Below are 25,084 nucleotides of genomic sequence, written 5' to 3'. Positions count from 1 at the left end.
CTCACTTTAACAACAGGCTGTCTACAAATGGGTAGCATTGGCCATAATATTTAAAAAAAAAAAAAAAAACTCAGTTAAAAAGGGCCATGTTTTAACTACCCTGGTTTAAAGCAGCGGGTGGTTTAGCCTCACGTAGATAAAAACAGTGAATACTACAGATGCGTGTGGCTTCGGCCTTGTCCAAAGTGAGCTGTCAAAACCAGTCGAGGCGTTGACAGCGTCACGGGCTGACTAGCACTATTTCGCTGTTAACCTTAGCATGCTAACAGCCATCCTAAGAGCATTTTATCTGACGTAATACCCACAAGGAGCATAGAAAAACAACAAAAGGTGAACGTATTACCCTCCAGAGACAGTGTTTAGGTGAAATGGTTCGCCATTGATAGCCGTCTCGTGCGCAACTTACTGGCTAACGTTAGCCTCCTGTGATCGGGGACAATCCCACAGTGACTACGGCACAGTCAGCCGCAACGTCAGCCTTCGGCCTTACCTGCTCGGTACCAAGGGACGCCGCTTCTCAGTTGGATCGGATGGTACTCCCGGTCTGCAACATAAACTCAGTCTGTACTTAGAGAAACATATTAGAGTGCAGTCCTTTCTTCACATTAACGATAACCGTCCCTGTCGCTCAGCGTGGTTGCTAACGTTACTGCTGTCCCCGCCTCTTTTCCGGTTTAAAGAAAACATACGAGCCCTCCCCATCCTGCTGCACGTTTGATTTTTAATCCTATACGGTCTATAATTTTTTGTTTTTAACAGCATTATAGCCTCACTGTAGATTATTCAATTAGTAAGTCACATAAAAGCAAATATTAATTATCTTTTGAGCCTAGTGATCCGCTCTTATCAATATTGAGATCAGATGTGATGGGACAGTTATGGACTGTTAGAGAAAAAACTAGCAGCGTCTTTAAACTTATTACAGTTCACTTACATGAAGGACAAAACGGGTAGCAATAAAGGAAAAAGAATGATTTGGTGATCATTAAAGACAACATGCACTGTAATAAACCCATCCCAAGCGCCATCTAGTGTTTTCATAGTGAAGAAATCCCCTCTGCAGGGATCCAACCACCCCAGAGTCACCAGTAGAAAAGCTCCACTATCACTATATCAGTGGCACCATCTAATGACCCAAAATGTTCTTATAAATGGATTATAAACTTTAATGGGCGGTTATGTTACAGTGTGATGCTCATACAGCTGGACTGCTAAGTATTTCAACTGTGGTGCTGTCCACTTCTTTTTGGCCAAGTAAATGATGAAGATTGTTATTATTATTTTACAGCTTTACAAAAATAGCAAAAAGCAAAACATGGTGATAGAAATATATGATTATATAATTGATTCAATGCAAAGATAATAACCCAAAAGGTAGAGAGTTATTATACCACCATGTTTCACACAGCATATTGTGAATGAGAACAGATTTCTTCAAAAATAAAAATAAAAAAAGATTAAACACATACCAAAGAAAATAATACATTAAGAATAAATTAATAAACAAGTTAATAGACATTTGGAGAAACTAAACCAGAGCAAGGCTGCTTTCTCTGATGGCATCAGCCCCAAAGTTCTATCTATGATCCCGAGTCTGTGTGACAAGGTGGCCTTTTGCAGCTGGATTTACAGTGAGGAAGACCAAAAACACACTCCTTTAATGCATGGCCTCTCCTAGAACCTTTAAATGGTGTCCGGACCCCAGGGAAACATTTGCCCAAACACCCTGGGTAGGACACAGAAAAGACAGGTGAGTAATCATGTCTTAACAGCAAGTTCTTTGCACCAACCTTTACCTTTAGACTTTGGACACACATTTGCATAAGTTTTCCTCAATAGTAGACCTTATTTGCTTCCAGTAACAATTCCTTCCTCCTCACAGACAACCACCACATGTCTTGATGAGGAGCAGCTGTGCAGGATCTGGAACAACAGGCTGATTTTTGTGTCGTGGTCTGGTAGTATTTCTTATCTCATTTCAGTGATAATCATTCTTTATTTTTTTCATTTATTCATTTCTGCCCTTTTTGTTTACACAATATAAACAAAAAGCCCTTTTTGTTCCAGTTCCTCGGGTTTATTCCTTTGATAGATGACTTTGAAAGACACAGCTTTTCCTTTCTATATATAATATATATTTATAATATAGTGGATACATTAAAAAGAGGATGTTGAACATGGAGCTGCCAGGCAGGCGAAAAAGACGAAGTTTTGTAGTTGTAGAGGGTTGTTGTGACAGAAGACAGGAGATAGAATGAGATGGAGGCAGGCTGATCCACTGTGGTTACACCTGAAGGGAGCAGCAAGAAGAAGAAGAAAATTTTCATGTTTATCAATTACTAATTCACTTTGTTTGTACGAATTTAAAACATGAATATGGTGAAACTTTGTCCATCATGGCTTAGAATTCAGTACATTTTGTAAAGATTAAAATCACACTTTTTTAAATTAACGTTTGATTCTTTGTTTTCCTCTTTATTTTTCTTATTTTCTTTATTGTAATTTTCTGTCTCACTTATGTCTGTAAACTAAAAGATAGTCTCCAATTAAACAAAAACGTTGTCTTGATTTTTCTGTTAATATTTCTGATAGATACACATAGTAATCTGTAGTGTATCCAGGTACACCGCAAGAGGGCGCAAGGAGCCCACAGTCGCGTTGAGCGGGAACGTGCTTTTATTTTGAAAATCCAGGCTGGTGCTAGAGTCCTTCACTGTGCCGCAGCCGAGGTCAGCCTGAGGACCAAGTGAAACAGTGGAGCTGTGTCTGCGGAGGAGTATTAAAAAGGTATCGCTGAATTCATGTATGCTTTCAGTTTGTCCCATTCAGCTAAGAGATGAGCTCGAGTTTGTCTGTCACAGTGTTTATTTTCAGCTGGTTTAATAGATTTAGCTAACCCCGGTAGCCTTTATTAGCCTTGTTAGCCGTTAGCTATTCGGGTTGGCGTTTCTTAACCATGTGCTTATGTGATTATCCATACCGGTGTCAGCGTTTTGCCCCAGTGAAAACACTTTAGATGCTCCTGGGGGGGCGGGGGGGATCTTATTGTGTCTTGTTTGCTATATAAACTTACTGAAGAGGAAGATAAAATCCGTTAACATTTAAAATAATATCACAATTAATATAATAATACGCAAGTCGATTCAGAATAGATGAGAAATAAAGCAATAATTAATTAAAATAAAAACAAAAATCCGTAAGCACTCTTATTAATGTAGAGTTCGAAGGCTTTTTATGTTAAAACTATATAACATTAAAGAGTTTTCCTTTGCTTACCTAGACTTTTTTAAGTTATGGGTTTTTTTTTTTTTTTTTTAGAAAATCACAAGGGTTTTTTTTTTAACCTCTGTTATTGCAGTTTCAGGCTCTCAGATGCACTCTCATACTTCTGACAAACGTCATAACCCTTACACAAGCAAACTTTAAACATCTACGACTAACAACGAGCACTGTGTGAGGCTCAGGTTTGGCTTTAAATGGTTGGATCGTTCAGCTGTGAGTGTCTTGTGCAGACTTAGACTTGGCTGTTAGATGGAAGTGTGCATATTTAATTAAGTAATACAAATATTTTTCGTTTTTTACCTTAATGCTATTAAAATTATTACAGTCCTCAAAGTAAACACGGGTTGGTTTTTTAAAAAATTCCAGGAATTTAGCCCTTATAACTAATTAAGTACAAGAGATAAACACATGAAGCTTTCTAGGTTTAGAAACACTTTCTCAGCTTTTTAAAAGCTGTAAGAGAATCAGTTTTGCACCCAGTCAAAGTGTCACACTCTAAAGCCAAAATCAACAAATCATAGCTTCAACAGCAAAAGTACAGAAATTCAACTTCTCAGTACTCCAAATGTGTTGTCCATTTTTTTTCGATATTTCACTGAAGAAAGTTTCTTTTGCATTAAAGTTTTAAAGGGCGACCACCCTAAACAAGTTGTATCATATGAAATATCTTCTTCTTACCTACATTGTGATAACAGGCTCACCTTATAGCCTAGATCTGTGAGCAGTATTTGGCTTAAATTGTGACATTTTGACTGGGTGTAAACGTGATTTGGTGGTTGTTTTTAACCGAGCTTAGAAGGTGTTTTTCAACCCTGAGAATGTCATGTTTCAGTCTGTTGCACTCAAGTTATGAGGGCTCCTAACTCGGAAAATATTCATAGTATGAAGATAAATTAATTTTCCATGGCTACATGTACAAAGAATGAGCTGTTCCTGAGAGGGTTGGGATCAGATTGGACTTGTTTTGTTTTAATTAACTGACACCACTGCATCTGATACATTTCACAGGCTTTTCTTTCATGGCAATTCTCTTGTTTGTGATATTTAAGAATGAAAGTTTGCATGTTATCAGCCTCCCCCCCCCCCCCGACTTTTAATTATATATTATGCAGTTAAAACTGGCTGCACTCACTTTAAGCAAGGTATTCCTAGCAGTACATAGAGAATACCAACAGCTTTGTGTATTAGTGTCATTATATCCCCTTCCTGAGCTTCCAAGGTTAAATCCCTTAATGTCATCCTCTTCAGCTTGCACAGAGCGGTGTCGAGGATAAGGGAGCTGCCAAGTCATGGGCAGAGCGTCACAATGACACATGAGACCCTCACAAGCTCACAGCTGTCCATGAGGACTGCAGCTCTGCGTATGGTTGACTTGCCGCTGTCCGTCTACAGCTCCCTGACACAGGTGAGGATGCTTTTCAACGTGCTCCTAGCAGCTGTCAGAATATCCATACTGCATGGTTTACAAGAATGAATTATTTATTCACTTCATATTAGACCCCCCCACCTCAGATCAATGGCTTTAGCGTTTTGGGATTGAAACCTGGGGTGCATGCTTGTCATACATGTCTGTTGTAATTACTTCCATATTTGTGAAATGTGCATTTTTTTTTTTCTTGGCTAGAAAACTCAGATGTACTCAGAAATCCATCAGGTGAAACAGTCATTAAACATTTCCTATGATCCAGGCAAAGGTTTGGCTCATAATAGTTCTTGTTCCCTAGTTAAATGTGAAACTGCAACAATCTTATATTATCCACAAATCTGGTAAATAGTTAAAAAGTATTTGAAAAATATGCATTCTTATGCACATGGTATCAAAACATTTAGTATAAATACTAGGAAAACTCGGAACTATATATAGACTATTCACTTTCTTTTGACCTATATTGCCACTCTTTTTTTTAATTTAATTGATTAGTGTAGTTCGAAATATTTCTATTAAGAGGAACACACTGTGAGAGGATTTGGAAATGCCTTGTTTATCGTTTTCCTTTAAAACCTGATGAGATGAGCCAGCAGCTGTATCTGTTTACATGTGAACGTCTACCACCTGTTTGAGCATTTTAGTTGTTCAGCTAAAGGCTTCGTGTGATGGAGAGATACTGACCACCTCGGTCAGTTTTCTAGCGAATGTTTCAGAGCATGCTGGTTTTAAACTCTAAGAAGCTCATGCAAACTTCTTTTCCTGAACTGAAGATCTGAAAGTTCTTATAAAACCAATTTATGCAGAACTCCTTAAACAAGTTAAGTTACATTTACAAAAATGTGAAGTAGTAGTTTGCATTTCAATATTTTAGGTGTTTCCCCCCCAGTTTCACTTTCTTTCTTGGTCCTTGTGGCTTGCAGGGTGTTGAATGCCTGGTATTTCTCTTCATTTACCCACATAAACACATGTTATTGTGTTTATGCAGAAGGCGGCAGTATTATGTGGCCTGAGTCACGTAGCAGATCTGATATGATTAGAATATTCTGGTTGGAACATGCCTGACACGTGATGGCAGCGGTTATGAATACAGCTTGTACAAGCACTGGCAGCACTATTCAATCATCCCAGTCCATTTAGTGACCTTTTAAAAAGTCAATATTATGGCTGTTGTCATACCTACTGAGTTGTTGAGAATTTGCAGCAGCTAAGTCTGTGTGTCTAAATATAAACGGAGAGGGCTACAAATACTATCTGAAATTGATTATTTAACATTTACATGACAGGCGGATGGCGGGTCGTCTGCGCTGCCTCATATTACCTCAGTATCCGTTATACTTTGAGGCATGCGTCCTCAGTTAACTTCTCATCGGGCAGACAAGTGTTGCACTGAATGCAGCTCCTTCCCCCGATTACCTTGGGCAGTACTTGGTCAGAAATATTTGATAATCTTTGGAAACATTTTGGATTTATTTAACTTAAAAATGGCTAACAGAGGATTTCCTTGACCTTTTATTAAATCGAAGATGATTAAGAAAGTAGAAATGGTTAAAAGGACTTGTTATTTATATATCCCTAAGTACGTATTTGGGGGGCTAAAAAAACAGAACAAGAACAACATTGAAAAACAGAAAATTATCGTTCATCTCCATGATCTTTTTTTAATCATTTCTGCAAGCCAAAGTTATAATTTCATTAAAATTAGTTTTTTCTTGCAGCCCTATAATATTATTGTGACTGTTGAAACACACACACAAACAAACTTGGGATCAAGTTTTAGATGTTGGGATCAATATTCCATCTTTATGCTTTGTTTGTTGGGGTTTTTTGTTTTGTTTTTTTTTAAAGGCTGTAAGAGTTCTGCTGTTTGGTTTGGTGTGTTTTTATGAGAATGATTAACAAAAACAAAGGGAAAAAATGTGTTTTCACTGTAGGCTTAGTAATGTTATCTTGTTTGGATTTTGAAGAAAAACAATATACTTCATTAAAAATTAAACTATTCATTGTATATTCCAAAAAATTCATTAGCTGAAAACTCTTTAAACATCGCACTGCCTTGCTTTAACTGGACATGAACAGCTACACGTGGGAAGTACTGGAAAGTGGAACCGTGACATGATATCCGGTTGTTCAGTGATGACGTGACGAATCCTACTTCCGGGCCTAAACTAGTCTGCATTTAATATGGCTTTTGTGTTGTTAACATGTTTAATGTTTTGTATTTTCTTCTATTTAATCTCAAAAAGCTCCTAAAACAGTCAGTGATCACTGTTGACCTCCCTCGGCTTTTATTACTGCTAATCATTTATTTAAGCTCAGTTTTTAAAACTTTACGATGTAACTACAGCACAGCCCATGCAGCAGTATATGAATGACTAACCTCTATTGTGGATGGATTATCTCACTTTTTCTCCTGGCTGAAGTTTAGTCCTTTTACAGCATCCTGCCATGCGATTACATTTGTTCCTGACCACCGAGAACACTCACGTTAACTTTTATCGAGTGGAAAAAAAGTTAGCTTGTTTATGTTATGCTAACATAGCTGTGTCGCTAGCGGTCACGTAGCACATCATTATATACCAGCTAGCCAAACTTCAGTAACCCTACAAACGTCACTGCTGTTTAGTTTTCTGTCTTCATTTATGTTGGAAGTTATAGCAGAGCTGTACGTTTGAATTTTTTTCCAAAACCCCGCAGTCAGGACATGCTATATTGTATTTAGATAGAAGCTAGCGAGCTAACTTCCTGCTAACTTCTAACGCCGTTAAATGTCATAAATTCCATTTTCATGGATGCCTGGATGTTAAACTCAATTGTTACACCTGGTAGAGCAGAACACTGATCATTTTATTAAAGATGAAAGACTTTAGACAGTTTTTCAACTCTCAGTAATCCCACAGTGATCGTTTGATATGGACCTGCAGCGGAGTTTAGGCCCAGACACGGCCAGTGACGTCAGACTGAACAACCGGATTGTGGACATTTGTCGTGGTTTTAGAATTGTAACACCCTTGACACACTCTGTTATTTCTAAAGGGCAGTTTTACCTGTAGGGCATAGTGTATAAAAGGCACCTGGTTGCTTTCGGTTTGGCGTGGTGTCGGTGGGTGTGTTGTGATGTTTTTGCACGGCGTCTGTTTGTTTTATCTCGTTCTCTTTCAAACATTCGTTTCGGTGTCTCACTATGGGGAACGCTCTCTCAGCGTTGTCCTCAGAAGCCTCTATATCATTACTCCAGCCAGTATTGGCTGGCAGTCGTGACGCCTGCGTCAGGGAGGGGCCACCCTCCTCCCTATAAAAGGTTGTGACGCAGCGTCACCCGTCATTCAATTTCCTCTTCTCGCTTCTTAGAAACCTCATCTCTCCTGACTGTGAACGTGAGTGCTAGCTTAACTGTCCACGCGAGCAAGCTAACACCTTGGTCACCGGGCGCTGCACGGTTCGCGTTTCGAGTCGCCTGCTCTTCACCACGGAGCCAGGTCGGAGAGTGTGTTAGCTGCCACCACGCACCTAACACAACAGCTAGCTGACCAAGCTAACTGTTCTTGCTACACACGGTCACCAAGCCAAGTAGCACAAGCGCTAGCCACCACACTAGCTAGGTCATACGAGCTCACCATAGCTACTCGACCGAGAAGAAAATAAAAATCAGCATTAGCCGTCCAGCCATTCTAGGCTAGCTACACCAAGCTTCCTTAACATGGCAGACTGCAAACCGCTGCCCAAACTTTGCCCCTGCGGTTGCAAAATCTCAGGCTCAGATACGCATGATGCGTGTGTGATGTGCCTCGGCTGCAACACGCCCAGGCGGCTATTTCCACACCGGTATATGCGAACACTGCGCCGCTTCACCCTAAAAGCCTTCGCCGGAAGGCTAGCCCGCCAGGCTAGCCTGTCAAAGAAGGACCCAATGCTGTCTCCAATCGACCCACCGATGGAGCACACTGAGTCTGCAATACCAGGCACCGGCTGGGGCGGCGAGATGGATATCGTCCCTCCCGCTGGTGGATGATGCCGAGGTCAGCTGCGCGGCTATGTTGTCTGATTCCCTCGAGGCTAATGACGAGCTACTCAGCGAATCCTCTGAGGGAGCGTCCGAACATCTCGTCTCGGACGAGGATGACGACGCTTTCTTTGCCCCTCTGGTCGGAATTCTGCGACACAAGGGCGATTGACAACCCGGCACACAGTCCCGCGGCATGGAGCTATTCGACGTTGCAAAACGGGCGGCTGACAAGCTAGCAATCCCATGGCCCAGCGGTGACAACGGAGACCTCCACCTCACGATACGAGGGTAAAAGGCTCCCCAAAGCAAAGCGCACTACTAAGCAGGTACTGCCGCTTTTCCCCGAATGCGTGGGCGAGGTCACACGCTGCTGGGCAAAGCCATTTTCGTCCCAACCCCGTGCAGGGGCGGCGGCGTTTGACTGCGCTGGAATGAAGGAGAAGGGCATCTACCAAATTCCTACAGTGGAAAATCTAGTGGCTTCCCATCTCCACCCGAACCAGAAACTCTCCATGTCATCTGGTCCGTCCCTGCCCTCCAAGGCCGAACGCCTGCAGTCCTCCCTGGCTGACAAGGCGTATAAATCGGTTGCCACCACCGCGAGGGCATTGAACGCCTCATCGCTCCTGCTAGCTTACTCGGCGGAGCTCCAGGACCAGGCTGCCGCGAACCCGGATGCTAGTGAGCTATGGGATGAGCTGGGCGTCGTTACGGACCAGTGTCTCCACCTCACTAGAGCGGCAGTACAAGCGGCGGGCAGGGCTCTCAGCATCATCGTCCCCACAGGAGAGGGCCAGATGGCTGAACCTGTCGGGCTTTCGGACAGAGAGAAACGTGACATTCTGGATGAAAGCATCGACCCCGCTGGCCTTTTTCGGGACCGCTGTTGCCACCATGCAAAGACGGTGCGAGGAGAAAAAGAAAGAGGAGAGGCCCTGCAGCTGTGTCTCCCTAGGAAGGCCCAGGCTGCGCCCCGCCTCCACCCGGTCGCCGCACGTTCGCTCAGGTCACCAGCCGTCCCAGCCGGGCGTGCCGACGTTTAAAATCCCTCGCCGCCCAGCCCCGCAGGTCGCGGCCCAGGGTCCCCTAGGATCGCAAAACCCTAAGACCCACTGGCCCAGGAAGCATGTCCCGCCTGCTGCCGCTCAGGGTGCCCCACCACCAGCGAAGCAGTCCGACCGCAAGAAGAAGCGGACTGCCTAACATCCCCACGGGAGATCGGAGCGGACCAGCCCGAGCTCCAAGTTCACTCAGGGCTCAGTTCCGGAGCCCGCTCGAGAAGTGTGTTCTGCCTCCTCCTTTCAGCGCCTGGGACTCGAGTTGGATCCCACAGAGCGCATTTCAACAAAGAGACGACGAGACACTGTTCAGCGCAGTCAAGCGAGTCACAGTCTCATAAAAACATTCTGTTTATTAAAAACTCACCCGTTGCATCCAGGCATGTTGCCAAGGGCACGGGAAAAATGTGTGAAAAACACAGAAAGTATGTTGAAAAACATAATGCCCCCACGCACCCAGGCACCACCGGGGTTGATTTCCTCAGTGGTGTCCGGACCCATGAGCGCTGGTCAGGCGCGAGCCGCCCGCGCATGCGCAGTCGGATCTGGCCCGAAGGACCAGTTTCCGCCACAAGAGGGAGCCAGAGCTCCGTCTACTGTGGAGTGCCTGTCATTGGGACCGCTGTCGGCGAGAATAGAGCGATGGCGAGCTCTCGCTGCACCAGAATGGGTTGTGAGGACATTAGAACGAGGCTATTGTTTGCACCGCAAACACCCTCCCAGATTTCACAGAGTGATTTTCTCTCTTGCAAAGGGCGAATCAGCCAGGATCCTGCAAGAAGAAATAACTACTTTGCTGTCAAAGGGAGCAGTACGAGAAATACCCCAGGAGCAGAGCCAGTGCGGCTTTTACTCAAAGTATTTTCTCGTGCCCAAGAAAGGAGGGGGACTGCGTCCGATACTGGACCTACGGGCTCTGAATCAGCATCTGAGGTCATACAAATTCAGGATGCTGACGCCCACCACTCTGCTGCATGTAGTGCGCCCAGGCGATTGGTTTACATCAATAGACCTGAAGGACGCATATTTTCACATTCCTATTTACCCGCCTCACAGGAAATTCCTGCGCTTTGCGTTTCAGGGCAGAATGTACGAGTACCAGGTCCTGCCGTTTGGTCTCTCACTGAGCCCTCGGGTATTTGTGAAATGCACAGAGGCAGCCATAGCCCCACTGAAGAGGCGGGGCATCCGCATAGCATCATACATAGACGATTGGCTGCTGCTATCAGAGTCAGAAATAATGGGAAGAGAGCACACCAGGTTGACAGTGGATCATCTGATGGCTCTGGGTTTCACCATAAACTACGAAAAGAGTGTCCTGCAGCCAGCTCAGGCCATCTCTTTCATAGGAATAGCCCTCAACTCCCAAACGTTACAGAGCGTGTCTCTCTGTGGACAGAGCACAGAAAATGCTATCACATGCCGGCATTTTTTCAGTTGGGAAGATATCTCCCATTCAGGAAATGCCTGCAGATGCTGGGATTGATGGCGTCCTCACTGGCGGTCATTCCACTGGGCAGACTGCATATGAGGGAATTTCAGCGATGGGTCGCATCACTGAGACTGAATCAAAAGCGCCATACCCACCGCCATATCAGAGTGACAGCAGACTGTGCTGCAGCACTCCGCTGTTGGAGAAATCCCACATTTCTCACTCAGGGGTGTCACTGGGGCTGTCACAGCCAGAAAGGTGGTAACCACGACGCGAGTCTCACGGGCTGGGGCGCCACTCACGAGGGCAGAGCAGTGAGCGGCAGCTGGGACTCACAACAGAGGGGTGCTCACATAAATTGGCTAGAATTGCTAGCAGCATTTCTAGCACTGAGACACTTCTTCCCCTGTTGAGGAACCACCATGTTCTGATCAGAACAGACAACACCACTGTTGTGGCGTACATCAACAGACAGGGCGGGTTACGTTCCCGTCCGTTGCACATGCTGGCTCGCAGACTGATCATGTGGAGCAGCATCAATCTGTTGTCACTGAGAGCTACTCACATTCCAGGAGCTCTGAACTTGGGAGCGGACTTAATGTCCAGGGAAACCCGCAATCGGGACTGGACCCTGCACCCACATGTGGTGACCGAAATCTGGACCCGCTTTGGCCAGCCACAGGTCGATCTGTTTGCCTCGAGGAGAGAACGCTCAGTGTCCACTGTATTTCTCCCTGAGGGACCAGGAAGCTCCGCTGGGGGTAGACGCATTAGCTCACAACTGGCCACATGCTCTGCTTTATGCGTTCCCTCCGCTGGCCTTTAATTTCTCCCACTCTAACCAGAGTGAGAGAAAAAGGGCTAACAGTGATATTGATCGCCCCAAGGTGGACGAGGTCCCATTGGTTGGCGGAAATTATGCCCCTCTTGTGGGACGAACCGTGGCCTCTCCCTCTCCGACGAGACCTAGTCTCCCAAGCCAGGGGGGAGATTTTTCACCCTCATCCCGAGCGCCTCGCCCTGTGGGCTTGGCCCGTGAGAGGCTGAATCTGAGTACGGCAGGACTCCCCAGGAGTTATAGCCACTATTCAGAATGCTAGAGCCCCTCCACAAGATCATTGTATGAGAACAAGTGGAGGGTATTTGAGGAGTGGTGTGGAAAGTCTCACACTCTCTCCTTTCAATGCTCTGTGACAACAATTCTCTCCTTTCTCCAAGAACTGTTAGATAAAGGAAAGGCCTTTTCCACAATTAAAGTATATCTAGCAGCTATTTCAGCTTGCCATGTGGGCTTCGTGGATGGCCCAGTGAGCCACCACCCACTGGTCTGCCGTTTCATGAAAGGGGCACGACGGCTCCACCCAGTGTCTAAACCTCTCGTTCCCACGTGGGATTTATCTCTGGTGTTGGAGGCAGTTTCACAGCCACCATTTGAACCACTAAGCCAGGTGGAAGTAAAAATCCTGTCTTTGAAGACTGCATTGCTCCTGGCCCTCGCGTCTGCGGCGTGTCAGTGATATTCATGCGCTGTCAGTACACAAAGAGTGCATCCGGTTCACGCGGGATAACTCTAGAGTCACACTCAGGCCAAATCCGCCTTTGTGCCCAAAATCCTTATCTCCAATGCACCCCATTGGAGCTGGACGCTTTGCCCTCCTCCTTTCTCCTCCCTGGACAGGAGCGCCTACATGCTCTCTGTCCAGTTAGGGCTTTGTGTATCTATATGGAGAGAACAAAGGCTTTCAGGAGGTCGGATCAGCTGTTTGTTTCCTGGGCTAAACCACAGCTTGGCAAGCCCATTAGCAAACAACGCATTTCCCACTGGATTGTTGAGGCAATCCAATTGGCTTATTCAAGCACGGGCCTGTCCCCCAGGAGACTCCGTGCTCATTCTACCAGAGGGATGGCAACCTCTTGGGCCCTTTTTAGGGGCCTCTCTGTAGAGGAGATATGTGCAGCGGCGAGCTGGGCTTCACCTTCGACCTTTGCAAGGTTTTACAGGTTGGATGTCACTGCACCATCTCTAGCCCACACTGTGTTGAGTGTGGGTCCCCACGAGACCTCCTAAGTTGGCAGTCAGTCGTTCAGATGGGCTTATCTGGCAATACGGAGTCTGCATATCCCCATAGTGAGACACCGAAACGAATGTTTGAAAGAGAACTTGAGGTTACTTTGTTCCGTAACCCCGTTCTCTGATAACATGAGTGAGGTGTCTCACCAGATCACCCTCCTTGCACGGGCGAGGAAGAGGTGAGCTTATCTTGAATGACGGGTGACGCTGCGTCACAACCTTTTATAGGGAGGAGGGTGGCCCCTCCCTGACGCAGGCGTCACGACTGCCAGCCAATACTGGCTGGAGTAATGATATAGAGGCTTCTGAGGACAACGCTGAGAGAGCGTTCCCCATAGTGAGACACCTCACTCATGTTATCAGAGAACGGGGGTTACGGAATAAAGTAACCTCAAGTTCTCCTGACTGATTGTCAGAAATGTCGGCGTGGCTGTTAAACCTGATCTTCTTACTGTAGAGGGGGAAAAATGTTTTTGCTGTTACTTTTTTATATACTTTTGACATTTTATTGTGTATATGATACTTTATCTTAAAGTTTTCTATAACAAAATTATAACACAATGCCATCTGCTAATAATGGGCAGGGTTGTATTCATGAAAACAAAGGAGGGAAATCTACCAATTGAAACAGGACTAAAAATGGAGCATCTAATCAAACTAATCTATCCTTTCTGTCATTTCATAATTATTTTGTCTATTTATTCATCTTTGTTTTTGTATTTTGCTATGTTTATGTTCTTCTAGAAAAGGCTTTTGTTCCTGTGTTGTATATAAAGAGGTCCTTGGTGTGTGTCGATTCATTTTTAATCTGTATGCTCACAAAAAAAGGTTATAATTCTTTTACAAAGTACAGGATGAAAAGCTGCCGAAAAACACAGACTTTAAATGATAAAATCTGCATATGATGCAGTGCACATACTGACGATGTACATAATAAAGATTAAAAAAAATTGGGGGTGTATGACAATCTAAGTTGTTGCTCTTCTTTTCTCCAGGTGAGCGTCAGCACAGACACCAAGAAACTAGTGGTTGCCACTGCCTTTGGTGCTGTCTCCCTCCTCTTCCTCGCTCGCCGCTTCCAGAGGAGGAAGGGCAGAAAGAAGGTTCATCCACAGCACTGGGAGCAGGCTGGTTTAGAGTTTCACCCCCCGGCCGCAGGAGAGAATGGTAAGATCTCCTCACATTGATTTAATTCTTTCCTCTTCAACCAGCAGCTCACTGGCCTGTGATCTCTATTCAGTGTCAGCCCAGTTACTGGTGTGTGATGTAACAAGACTGACGTGCGAGGCCACTCCTGTATTACTTTGAACTGTAAAAGGCAGGCTCCAGATAAATGGTTTAACTCATTTAATCTCCTCCAGCAAGATTAGAGTCCTAAAGAGAACTTAAAAGAAAGGAGGAATTAAGGGAAGTCAGCTGAGCAGTTTAAGAGAGCATTTCCTTTCTTTTTGATACAATAGATTTAGTGGGTCCATAGTGTATAGCTTTACAGCATCACCCAAGAAGGTAATGATCCCGGGTTTGGTCCTGGGAGGAGTAAAAATGTTTCCAAATCAAACATGCAGACTTGTCAGCTGTGGCGAGCCCGTTTTGAATGAGCGAGCAGCCGAAAGTAGTTTTAGGTTTAATAAAGGGAAAATGTTTACAGAGGTTTTTAACACTGACGAATGGATATCTTTGCAAACCCGATTTCATTCTGGGAACATCCGCTAACCTAACACTCGTCCTGGGTTTCTGACAGAGAAGTTGGTTGAGCCGATACAGTACAGTTTAACGATGCACAGTCCACTGGCTGGATCACTAATTTGTGCGATGGCACAGAAAGAACGGCGGAGCTGCTTCTGTGCTATATGAGCACAGAGAGAGGCTTCAGGGTGTTTATTCCCCATTTACAGCATGAAGTAAAATATTGTGAAAAACTAGAGGGCATTGATTTTTATTTTCTTTAGTAACTATAAGCTACCTGCTTAGCACTGGGTCTGTTACCCTCAGCTCTGGTTATTGTAGTATGAAAGTTAAGTTAAATGTTGATATCTGATAGCTGGATTGCAGGCATCCATAGTCAGCTGAGTATTTGCTGACACATCTATTTCTCTTGCAAAGACCTTTTAAACAGGTGTGTTTCTCAACGAGCTGCCTGTCTAATGCCTTTTCTCCACCTTTGTCCCCACTGGGCCTTTCACGGTATCACTGTGTAAAAATCAAAGCACACCTTTGTTTGCTGTGTTTGAATCAAATTGGCAAAAAACGACTTCCACAAAGTTAATTATTAAAATACCATGGAAGCGATTCACAGAAATAGATGCTTTCCAGAAAAAGTTACCCAGATGTTAAATTTGACATGTCCACTGTGTAATCCTGCTATTATAGACGGCCCTTTCTATGAAACCTCATCTCTGAACCTCTCATCTTTATCTTCTCAGATAATACGAGCCAAAACATCACGCTGTCCCTCAACTCCAAGAATGGCTACTCCTCTGATCTGGTTCTCAGTGCAGGAGGTTACAGGAAGTTGTCTGGGTCTGTCATGAGCCTGGCTTCGGTAAGATAAGGGCATGGAGTGTGTTTAGACTGCATTTAAAGATAAAATTTATCTGAAATGACAAAACCAGGAGACATGATGCAAAAATATCTATGTGATACTACCTGGAAAGCTTTTTTAAATTAAAGAAGAAAACTTAACTTGTTTATGTTTTGTGTCTGACACGTTTTATGTTCATATACTCGTAAAATCCACAAACCAGACATGGTAAATATTTACTGCCTTTAGGACACATGATGATTTCTTTATTCCTTAAAAAATAACATGCAAGAGTACTAAAGCAACCACTGAAAATAAAGTTTAAGTTTATTCTTTGAGTAAGCTTCAGGATCTGACAGGCTCATCATCACTCAGGATTAAATAACCGTTAGTGGGCATTAATAATGAAAGCAGAAGTTAAGTGGGGTCTGTCTTCATTTTTTCATTAACTTGGTGAAAAAAGAAAAAAAAAAACTAATGAGTGTCCTCTGTCTCATGTTCAGAAGAACAGAGAGCCTTAAATTATACGGTGAACCTTTAGGTATTAGATGCTGTAAACAGCATTTACTAATGATGTGTTCTTATTAGGTGGTACTTATGTAGGATCATTAACGGTGTAACCAAAAACACATTAAATTAAATTAATGTCTGTTTAATTTCGTCTTGTATTAGTAAAAGTTGTTGATGTTTGTTTGACTTTGTTCTGCTTTTGTGTTTTTGTGCAGGTAAAAAGCTTGAACTCATCCAGCAGCAGTACCTGCGCAAATGACTCCACCTGTTGGGATGGAGTGGAGGATGCTGACAGCTGCAGTGTGCTCAACCTACCCGTCACCACACCTGAAAACCTGTACCTCATGGGTAAAGAAGCCTCTGTGTACTATGTACCAGTATCCAGTCATACTGTTTGAATATACTGTAATAGTTTTTCGTGGGTTGCAGTGTTTAAAATTGGAGGTGCTGAGTCATTGATTGCTTTAGGAGACTCAGTCTGTGTGTGTTTCTCTCAGGTATGGATTTATTCGAGGAGGCCCTGCGGCGGTGGGAGGAGGCGCTGACATTCAGGAGCAGGCAGGCTGAGGACGATGCGAGCTGTGCCTCAGTCAAAACGGGAGCTGGAGACACCATTGCTGAGCAAAGCATGGAGGTGAGACAAACACTCCATACAGGTGTTATTGCAGACTGTAGCCAAAAAAGAGAAGCACAGTATGAGTGCAAATAGTATCAAGGGGCCCAAAGTGCACCGTGTAAAGATTCCCTACACCCTTACACAACCAGCAGCAGCTTGTGGGGACGATGGAAGATGTATGTTGTTGACATGAAATTCTTCATCTTTGGTGACAGGTGTACACAACAGGTGTGGTGCAAATTACTGAGACCAAAATTTACCCTGATTCTGAAGAATTATTCTACTGATACTTTGACTGATTACATAACTGTATGACTGAGTAGGAAAGAGTTCCAACCATCCATTCGGGTCCATTTCACAGAAATCCCCCAGATCTCCCTATGAGCACAGAGGTTTTCCCAAACCAGCTGAGAGAGACATAATCTCCTCCTTTGGCCGTGCCTAAAACTCTTCACCTAAGAAGCGTCTGAGTTAAATCCCCAGACCATGTCAGCTGGCTCCTGACTTGCAGAGCTCTCACCCTGTCTCTAAGAGTGTACTCATATTTAAAAAAATGTTGCCTTGTACAATCACTGTTCCCCACTTCTCCAACCGGCCTGCTCTCACATTGATCTTAATGAGGCCCGAGTATGCTTCAGTTTGTCTCATCTCAGCTCCTCTCTTTTAAGCTCCCTTGCTCTTTCTTACATGCATTTACAGCACAGCTTGAAAGGTCCTCTTGGAGAGCACAACTAGGTTCATAATTTTATGCATGCTGTGGATTGGAGCATTTTTAGAAGCCCTGATCTCTCTCATGCCTCGTAGATTTGTTCAGAAAGACAGCAGTTTTCCATGAAGTTGAGGAAGCGTTGGAGTTGTGTACTTGAGCGTAGTTGGTGATCATGCCATGTCATGATGTCATAGCACAGCATGCAGCGATCAGCCTAGTGGAAGGAGGTTAACTTTGATGGTCAAACATGTTTTGACACGTTACAGATCAGTTAGTGAGAGTCCAGACATCCTTTGGAAAAAGTAAACCAGTCAAATAAGTGGGCTTTTCATTTTTAAAATGACTTTTGTACAATTGCCATAAAATCCCTCTTTTGGTGCAACATGCAAATAGCTCATATGTGTTTTCTTTTTTTGTTTAACCAAAAAAGAAAACTGTTGCATAACATCTGTCTGATACCAAACAGTAGATGTATTGATTCACATCCCACCAACATTTTCTGTGCTCTGTTCTTTAGTACCAGAGGAAGGCAGAGTTTAGAGATTATGCTGCCCACAGACACAATGCAGATGAGACTACAGGTCGCTAACTACAGGAATAACCAGCACTGACAGCCCACCTGTGTGTCAGATTGCATAACAGCACACTAATTGGGTCTCTAACAAGATTGGAGGGGTTTTAAATCAGTAGTTAAGCCTGCACCCAAACACAGCTCAGGCTGCAGCTTTGACTTGTGTCAAGGAAAGCCAGTACGATCTAATGCGTTTTTAAAGCTACTTAGAAATGAGGTCACAGGAGATTCCCAAGAAAGAGCTGCAAATACTCTTTTAAAATAGGGAAAAATGCTATTTTCTACAACTTACGTTGGTCTACTGAACAAATTTTCAAGAATCTGATATTTTTTAAGTCTCAAACCAGCAGCTTAACCTGATGGTTTGCACAACTTCTCTTATCTAGTACGCCTGAGAACTCAGTTAGCCCTACCGAAAATTAAGACAAATCTTTCTGTTCTGATGAGTCAAGTTTCTTTGATTGTGTGTTCAGGACGTCATCAGCGCAGAGTTCATCCACAGGCTGAAGGCTCTGCTGCACAGGGCTTACCGCCTCCAGGAGGAGTTTGAGGGAGTGTTGGGGATGTCAGAGCCCTCATCCCACAGCAGCAGCCAGGGTGAGTCACTGAAGCATTATGCAGTTCTTTTTGTCCAACACAGAAAATTAGGCACAGCAGTAAAAGACAGTGTGAAGCAAAGCAGGAAGCCAGTGCGCATATATAATTTTGTGTGTGTGAGCAGGTGTGTTGGAGGACTTTTTTTTTCTTTTTTTAAAAATTTTAAACATATGTGTGATGATTCCTATTCTGTTTCCCTTACACAGTGGCAGACATTTTGTCCAGAGAAGAGTTAGATGACGCTTGTCTGAGGGACAGCATCAGCATCGCCTCCACTGACTCATTTGTGTCTGCAGCTGAGGTAACAGAAGCACTCCTCCTCACTCTGTGAACACCACCAAATCCTCCCATTAACACCTCTGGAGTTCTTCTTCAGTGCTTTTTTTTTGTCAGTTGTTTTCTGTAAAGGGTAAAAAAAAAAAAAAAAAAAATCAGTCTTCATATTTTGCTTTTGGTTGCAAGGAAAAGTATATAAAAAAAATTAAAAATACAGCATTAAAAAAACACATTTTGGTTCAGTAAACAAAAATCTAATTTGGATTTCTTTCAGATTTACATTTCCTTCATTTTAAAGAACAAAAAAGCAGGAAGGAGTGATTCAAACATCGGGAAATACGTTTTTGTTTATATAAACTCTGAATTGTTTCTTTCTATTTAGAAGTTTATCACCACCTTTGTAAAACATGAAAAACTAACACAACTTGTCACAAATCAGGAGATCCTGCTTTGGTTAGTTAACCACAGCACTTTGTTCACAGCCATGTGGTTTGGGAACAAAGCATGAGGAGAGGAGGTGAAATCAGGAAACGTCTTAAACTAAAACTGTCTGAACCTTTTAAAGCTGCGACTGATTCGCAGCAGGAGTTTGACTCAGGAAGCTTTGCTCTTCCTCTGGGTTCACCACCCGGTGTTTACCAGTTCTCTGTTTATCGCCTTTACTCATTAAGTCTCAGTGGGGGCTCAAGGTGCTACTGGCGCACTTGACCCACATATCACTAAAATAAACTGGTTCTTAAGAATCACTGGTGGTTTGTTTACAGAGTGTACAAGCTAAGTTTACACACCAATGACTTTAACATCCTCTCTGCAGAAAGATAATGATGCTTTACAAGGACTGTGTGTTACACATCCTTTTAGAAATGGCAATTAAATTATTAGCTGTGTTTTGTTTTTTTTTGTTTGTTTGTTTGTTTTCTGGCCTGGGCAAAGTCTATGCATTAATATTAGTTTCTTAATAATAATAATTCTTAATAAAAATGATGTTTGTATTTCACCATTTCTTGTTTTTGGTTTCATGCAGAAAATAAAACATTGTGAATAACAAGATCTTATGTACCCTTCATTGTTCAGTCCATGATGCCTTTGCTATCTGTCTCCACCTCAGATGTCAGAGCACAGAGAGCTGAGGAGTGTTTTCACTCTGGGACATCACCCTTTGTATGAGGAGGCGCTGAAGATGGCTGAGGATGGCAGTATCTCCTGCAGGGTGCTGCGGTAATCAGACATTAACACACGTCGTATAGAAGACAGTCAGAGAAACTTATACAGCGTTGTGATCGTCCCACTGTGAAATTTGATGGCATGACAGCATGAACTTCGTTATTCTGTTCCCCTGATCGTCTGCTGGCAGTTTAATTAGATGTTTCTCTTGATTTTCATTCTCAGAACTGAGATGCTGGAGTGTCTCGGGGACTTGGATTTCCTGGCTAAGCTGCACTGTGTGCGGCAGGCGTGGCAGGTACGGTTCAGTAAGATGGTGCTCAGCAAAGACTATGCTAAGATGAATGATAGTCTCCACTTCTGATGCACAACAGTAAAACTAAAACATTGTGAAGGAGAAGTAATTTGGTCCAGACTGAGTTTGCCTGATGTGGATGTTTGCTGAAGGAGGGGGGGGAAAAAAGGGTCAGGTAGCTAGCTTTATGTTATCTGATCTGTTGTGCTCAATTCGGTTCCGTTTTATTTCACACAACAGTCGCCCCAAGGCTCTTTATATCGTAAGGTAAAGACCCTGCAGTAGTACAGTACAGAGAAAACCCCAACAATCAGACAAACCCCACCATGAGCAAGCAGTTGGTAAGAGTGGGAAGGAAAAACTCACTTTTAAGAGGAAGAAATCACCAGCAGAACCAGGCTCACACTCACAAAACGTAAAGAATATACTCATAGCTCATAAGACGTGTAATAGACCAGTGTTCTCAAACTACTGGGCAGATTATTAGATGAAACTAAGGTGACAGGGTAACCCTGGCTTTGATCATGCAAACAGTCTTATTTAATTTCTTATGACTTATTTTTAGTGTATAGTTTATTGTTGTTATTAGTGTCGTTATTAGGTATAGTGTTTATTTTGTATAACCTGTTGTTTAAGATGTGCTATAGAACTTTGACTTGACTTCAATTAATAGGGTAAGATAAATGCTCCAATTAAAAATATTAAGGCATTTTTCCTGATTGCCTGTTGGGATATTTTGGCTTTATTCTCATTAGTATTTCTGTGTTGCTGTGGACATTAAGAAGTTGAATTAGCCAGAGAAACACTGCAGACCTCCTGCTCATTGAATTCCGGACCACAGTTGTAATTTTTGAACTGTAGATTATTGTTCACTATGTATTGAAAATTAAAAATAATTAAAGAATTTTGTTTTGTCTGCAGCTCATTTTGTGTGACAGGACGACTTGGACGTTTCTGGCCGACACAGGAAAGAAAATACTGTCTTCCATTATAGTCAAAGCACACAAGGTAAAACTGAAAATACAGATAACATATTTAGAAAATAGAAATAAAAATTTTTTAAAAATTATATGAGCTGTTCTCCGCCTCACATGTTGCTGTTTGGTTTTTAGAACCCAAAGAGATTTGAGGAAGTGTTTGAAGAGATGATTTCCTTCCTGGAGCACACTGAGCACTGGGAAAACACAGAATTGGAACTCGCCACGCGGGGGGTAAGTGTGATTCTCTGACCTGTGGTCCAACACGACTTAATTTGGTCGAACAGCGTTTTTCCTTTCTTCTCTTTGCTTGACATTCTTCACCAGGTGAAGCATCTAAACTTCTACGACATCGTGCTGGATTTCATTCTGATGGACTCCTTCGAGGACCTGGAGAATCCACCCATCTCCATTCAGAACGTGATCAACAACCGCTGGCTCAACAGCTCCTTCAAGGAGACGGTGAGTAAAAATACAAAATAGCACCCGCATATGTATACATACCACTGAGACACATGAAAGGCGAAGCAGTTAACACAAGTGAGTTTTCACTGAATCTGACATGTATTTGCTTCACAGGCTGTGGCATCAAGCTGTTGGTCAGTGCTGAAACAGAAGAGGCAGCACATGAAGGTACGAGTTTGAGGTCCTTTAAAATGCACAGTAACAGGAGGGTGGAACTGGAGGAAATATCTCTTTACCTGAAATGTGATGTAGGGTTAAAATTACTTATTTCTACAAATACAGAGATGAGCAGGTAGATCTGAACACCTCTGTGCCGTTTGTCTCTCAGGTGTCCGACGGCTTCATCGCCCATTTCTACTCCGTGTGTGAACAGATCAGCCCCGTCCTGGCGTGGGGCTTCCTGGGGCCAAAGGGCTCCCTGCACGATTTGTGCTGCTTCTTCAAGGTAAGAACATGAGGAACATCTGCGAGTGTCCTGTTTTAAACATGGACTGTTTTGTGTCAGTGGATGAGATTTAGACTAAATTTGGAAGGAAAATGAGAATTAATCTTGTTCAACCACTGCTTTTAAACGTGTTTTTGTACTTAACTAAAAGTAAATGTAGTTGTGAAAAAATTAGTTCACTGAAATAAATACTCCACAAACAGAAACAGTATTGTTTCCCCAAAAAATAGTTAGTTTGGTAAATCCGTTATTACAACCAATCTGAGGAGGCTTTAGTGTAAGTTTATTGCGATTTGGGATGTTTGCAGGACTGAGAGTCAGCAGCCTTTTAAAACTGTTTGTATTGTCATATCTATTCTGAGATCCTTACATCTGCCCCTGATTTTAAAAACCATATTATGATTAGGGAAAAGGAAAAAAACTAAAGCGCTTATACAATCTGAACCTCCCAGTCTTAACTCGTTCCCCCCTGTGGATGACATTTGACAACCTGCCTGAACCCTTAATGATGAATTTTGAGTTACTCATGAGTCCCGTTTCTCCTGCAGGACCAGGTGCTGCACTTCCTGAAAGACATCTTTGATCTGGATAAAGTGCGTTACTGCTCGGTGGAGAGTCTGGCGGACGATGTGCTCCAGCTGCTCCACCGACGCTCCGAACTGCTGCTCGCCTACCTGGGAGCCGACTCTCTGCGGTACCTGAACGGGTGTAACTCACCACCGGTGCAGCTGGTTCCCAGCGCCCTGCTGGAGGCACAAGTGCAGTGAGAGACACGGCCAAGTCTTTAAATATTACACAAGTCAGTCCCAGCATTCGCTCAGGGGTGAGTTCACACCAAGTATCGGACCAAAGGAAACTGTAGGTGTGAGCTTACCTGCGGTCTGTGAAATCAACTCATTATGTCTCCCATCATGCTGTGTGCGCTGTGTCAGTGGATCCACGTAAACTGAATCAGCCGTCTGTCTTCAGGCATGCTCACGGTCTCTGGTGTGGCCTCCACTTCCTCTTCTTCTTATTCCCCTGGCCTGGCCGCTTTTCAATGTGCCATAGCAGCGCTTTTACAATGTTCAAAGAGAACAGCAATAATATTTATTAAATATAAACTTGTGTAGTAATAAACTGAGGCAGGCTTGGAATCTGTTGCAGTAGGTGTTATGTGGTGTAAATTGAGAGAATTTTAACGCCATTAAGAGTGGTTTGTGAAAGAAGATGAGGTAATTTATTTTATTATACAGCAGACAGGTGCAGAGCTTATTTTGTAGAAGTAGTGTCTGCATGCATTAATGGGTTAGTGATCGCTCTCACAGACACGAGGACATGCTTATGTTCAGAGCTGCTCTTCGCTGAACAAAGGGCCTCGGTTTAAGAGGTGGAAATGTGCTGAATAGGAGATAAAATGCAGCGATTCAATGTCTTTACTTGAAAGGGGGAAAGTTTTTGTTTTGGTTTTTTTGACACTAAAAGCCACAGAACTTTTATGCAATATTAAAGTTTAGCACACAAAGCTCCCAAAGCCATTAAAATATTAAGTCGGAACATCGCGACTGCACATCTGCCCAGCTGCTGTACAACTTGTGCTGCTCGGTTTTTCATGACGGGCAGAAACACAGAAAGCCTTATTGTGAATGCAAATATTCCAGCCTTGTGTTTGTCGCTGAATGTCAGCCCACAGTCTTCGTGTTTCCAATCAACTGAGAAGTTTAAAAAAAATACTGCAGTGTATTAATGTCTGTCCTGCAGATCAGTTACTGTGTACAGAATATACACAGCATGCTTGAAGCTCAAGCTCCTACAGAAGTAGAAAATGTAGAGTCAAGTCTGGAGTGTCAGTCTGCTGCAATCTCCAAATGTTGTCTTAAAAGTGGACCTACTGTGCTCATTGCTGGTTCTGTATTATTCTTGCTCCCGACTGGTGTAGGCTTTGCATGATTCTAAGTTAGATTCAAATAATCCCCATTTGTCTGGTAATTCTTATTGGTCATTAACTGTTTATAATTTTTTTTTTTTTAAAAAGGAAGAAAGAAGACATACAAGCTGAACTAAGGTGAAGGTCAGCAGGATCGCATCAGCAAACTTTTTTCCTGTCTATTAAAGTCTCATTGAGCCAGCTTGGTTTCATTCCATATCCCTGCTCCACCAGCAGTCATTCCCCACCCTACACTGTAGCACACGGGATACTGCATTAAGCCAGATTTTATTTGATTGGCTTTCCCTCCCAGATGGGCGGGGCTGTTGTGCTCTCAGTCACCACATGCCTCAGATGACCATGTTGAAGAGAACTGCTCTAACTGATGACACATGGAGCCCAGAGCAGTGTGAAGGCATCAGCTCACCAGGATTAGATAGACTTCAGTAACTTTAGCCATGATTAATGCAAAATCACCCACCACTGTAAAAAGAGGATAGGTCCACTTTCAAGTTTTGCATTTTAAGTGTTCACACACATACAATGTGATAGATCGCTGTGGACTTCTGAAATTCAAACATGAATATAGACTGGATTTTTCCTAGACTAAAGGTCCAGAAAGGTTACAAGAAACGAGTGTTTCTTGTTGTTCAGGTGGGATCATATCATACAGTGTTAATGTGTTACGTGTTTTGACTGACTGGTGAAATAAAGTTGAATATGTGCAAATGAAGACTGAGGCTGTCCTTCTTTGAAA

At 43.3% G+C, this 25,084-nt stretch overlaps 2 protein-coding genes across 4 annotated transcripts in view; one reads left to right on the top strand and one right to left on the bottom strand.

Annotated features, from left to right (window-relative positions):
* Positions 1-685, bottom strand: part of usp33 (ubiquitin specific peptidase 33) — a 32,199-nt gene extending 31,514 nt beyond the window's left edge. The window contains exon 1 of one of the 2 annotated variants that reach the window (XM_031731017.2): positions 491-685. The gene's annotated coding sequence lies outside the window, so the exon portion shown is untranslated. The remainder of the gene's footprint in view (positions 1-490) is intronic. The other variant, XM_031731016.2, reaches the window with a different exon arrangement.
* A 1,936-nt stretch (positions 686-2,621) lies between these two features.
* Positions 2,622-25,060, top strand: miga1 (mitoguardin 1). 2 transcript variants are annotated; one of them, XR_004198942.2, is made up of 17 exons: positions 2,622-2,787; positions 4,531-4,687; positions 14,271-14,442; positions 15,699-15,817; positions 16,522-16,654; positions 16,804-16,940; positions 18,676-18,799; positions 19,006-19,100; positions 20,184-20,293; positions 20,465-20,537; positions 21,456-21,542; positions 21,647-21,745; positions 21,839-21,973; positions 22,091-22,144; positions 22,305-22,421; positions 22,970-23,244; positions 24,436-25,060. XR_004198942.2 is itself a non-coding variant. In XM_031731018.2 (16 exons), the coding sequence occupies exons 2-16, from the start codon at positions 4,589-4,591 to the stop codon at positions 23,186-23,188; spliced, it is 1,773 nt and encodes a 590-aa protein (XP_031586878.1). In that variant the 5' UTR covers positions 2,622-2,787; positions 4,531-4,588; the 3' UTR covers positions 23,189-25,060. The 2 variants fall into 2 exon arrangements, 1 of the variants encoding a protein (XP_031586878.1); XM_031731018.2 differs by having other exon boundaries at positions 22,970-25,060.
* The last annotated feature ends 24 nt before the right edge of the window (positions 25,061-25,084 follow it).

The sequence above is a fragment of the Oreochromis aureus genome, linkage group 18 (genome assembly GCF_013358895.1).
Source record: "Oreochromis aureus strain Israel breed Guangdong linkage group 18, ZZ_aureus, whole genome shotgun sequence".
NCBI lineage: Eukaryota > Metazoa > Chordata > Actinopteri > Cichliformes > Cichlidae > Oreochromis > Oreochromis aureus.
This window is presented reverse-complemented; position numbering and strand designations above follow the sequence as displayed.

Bases quoted from the DNA above. Each gene is read 5' to 3' on its own strand.
- miga1 (XM_031731018.2), top strand. From the start codon at position 4,589: ATGACACATGAGACCCTCACAAGCTCACAGCTGTCCATGAGGACTGCA. The intron at 22,145-22,304 runs GTACGAGTTTGA...TTTGTCTCTCAG, and splicing joins AGAAGAGGCAGCACATGAAG to GTGTCCGACGGCTTCATCGC. The intron at 22,422-22,969 runs GTAAGAACATGA...TTTCTCCTGCAG, and splicing joins ATTTGTGCTGCTTCTTCAAG to GACCAGGTGCTGCACTTCCT.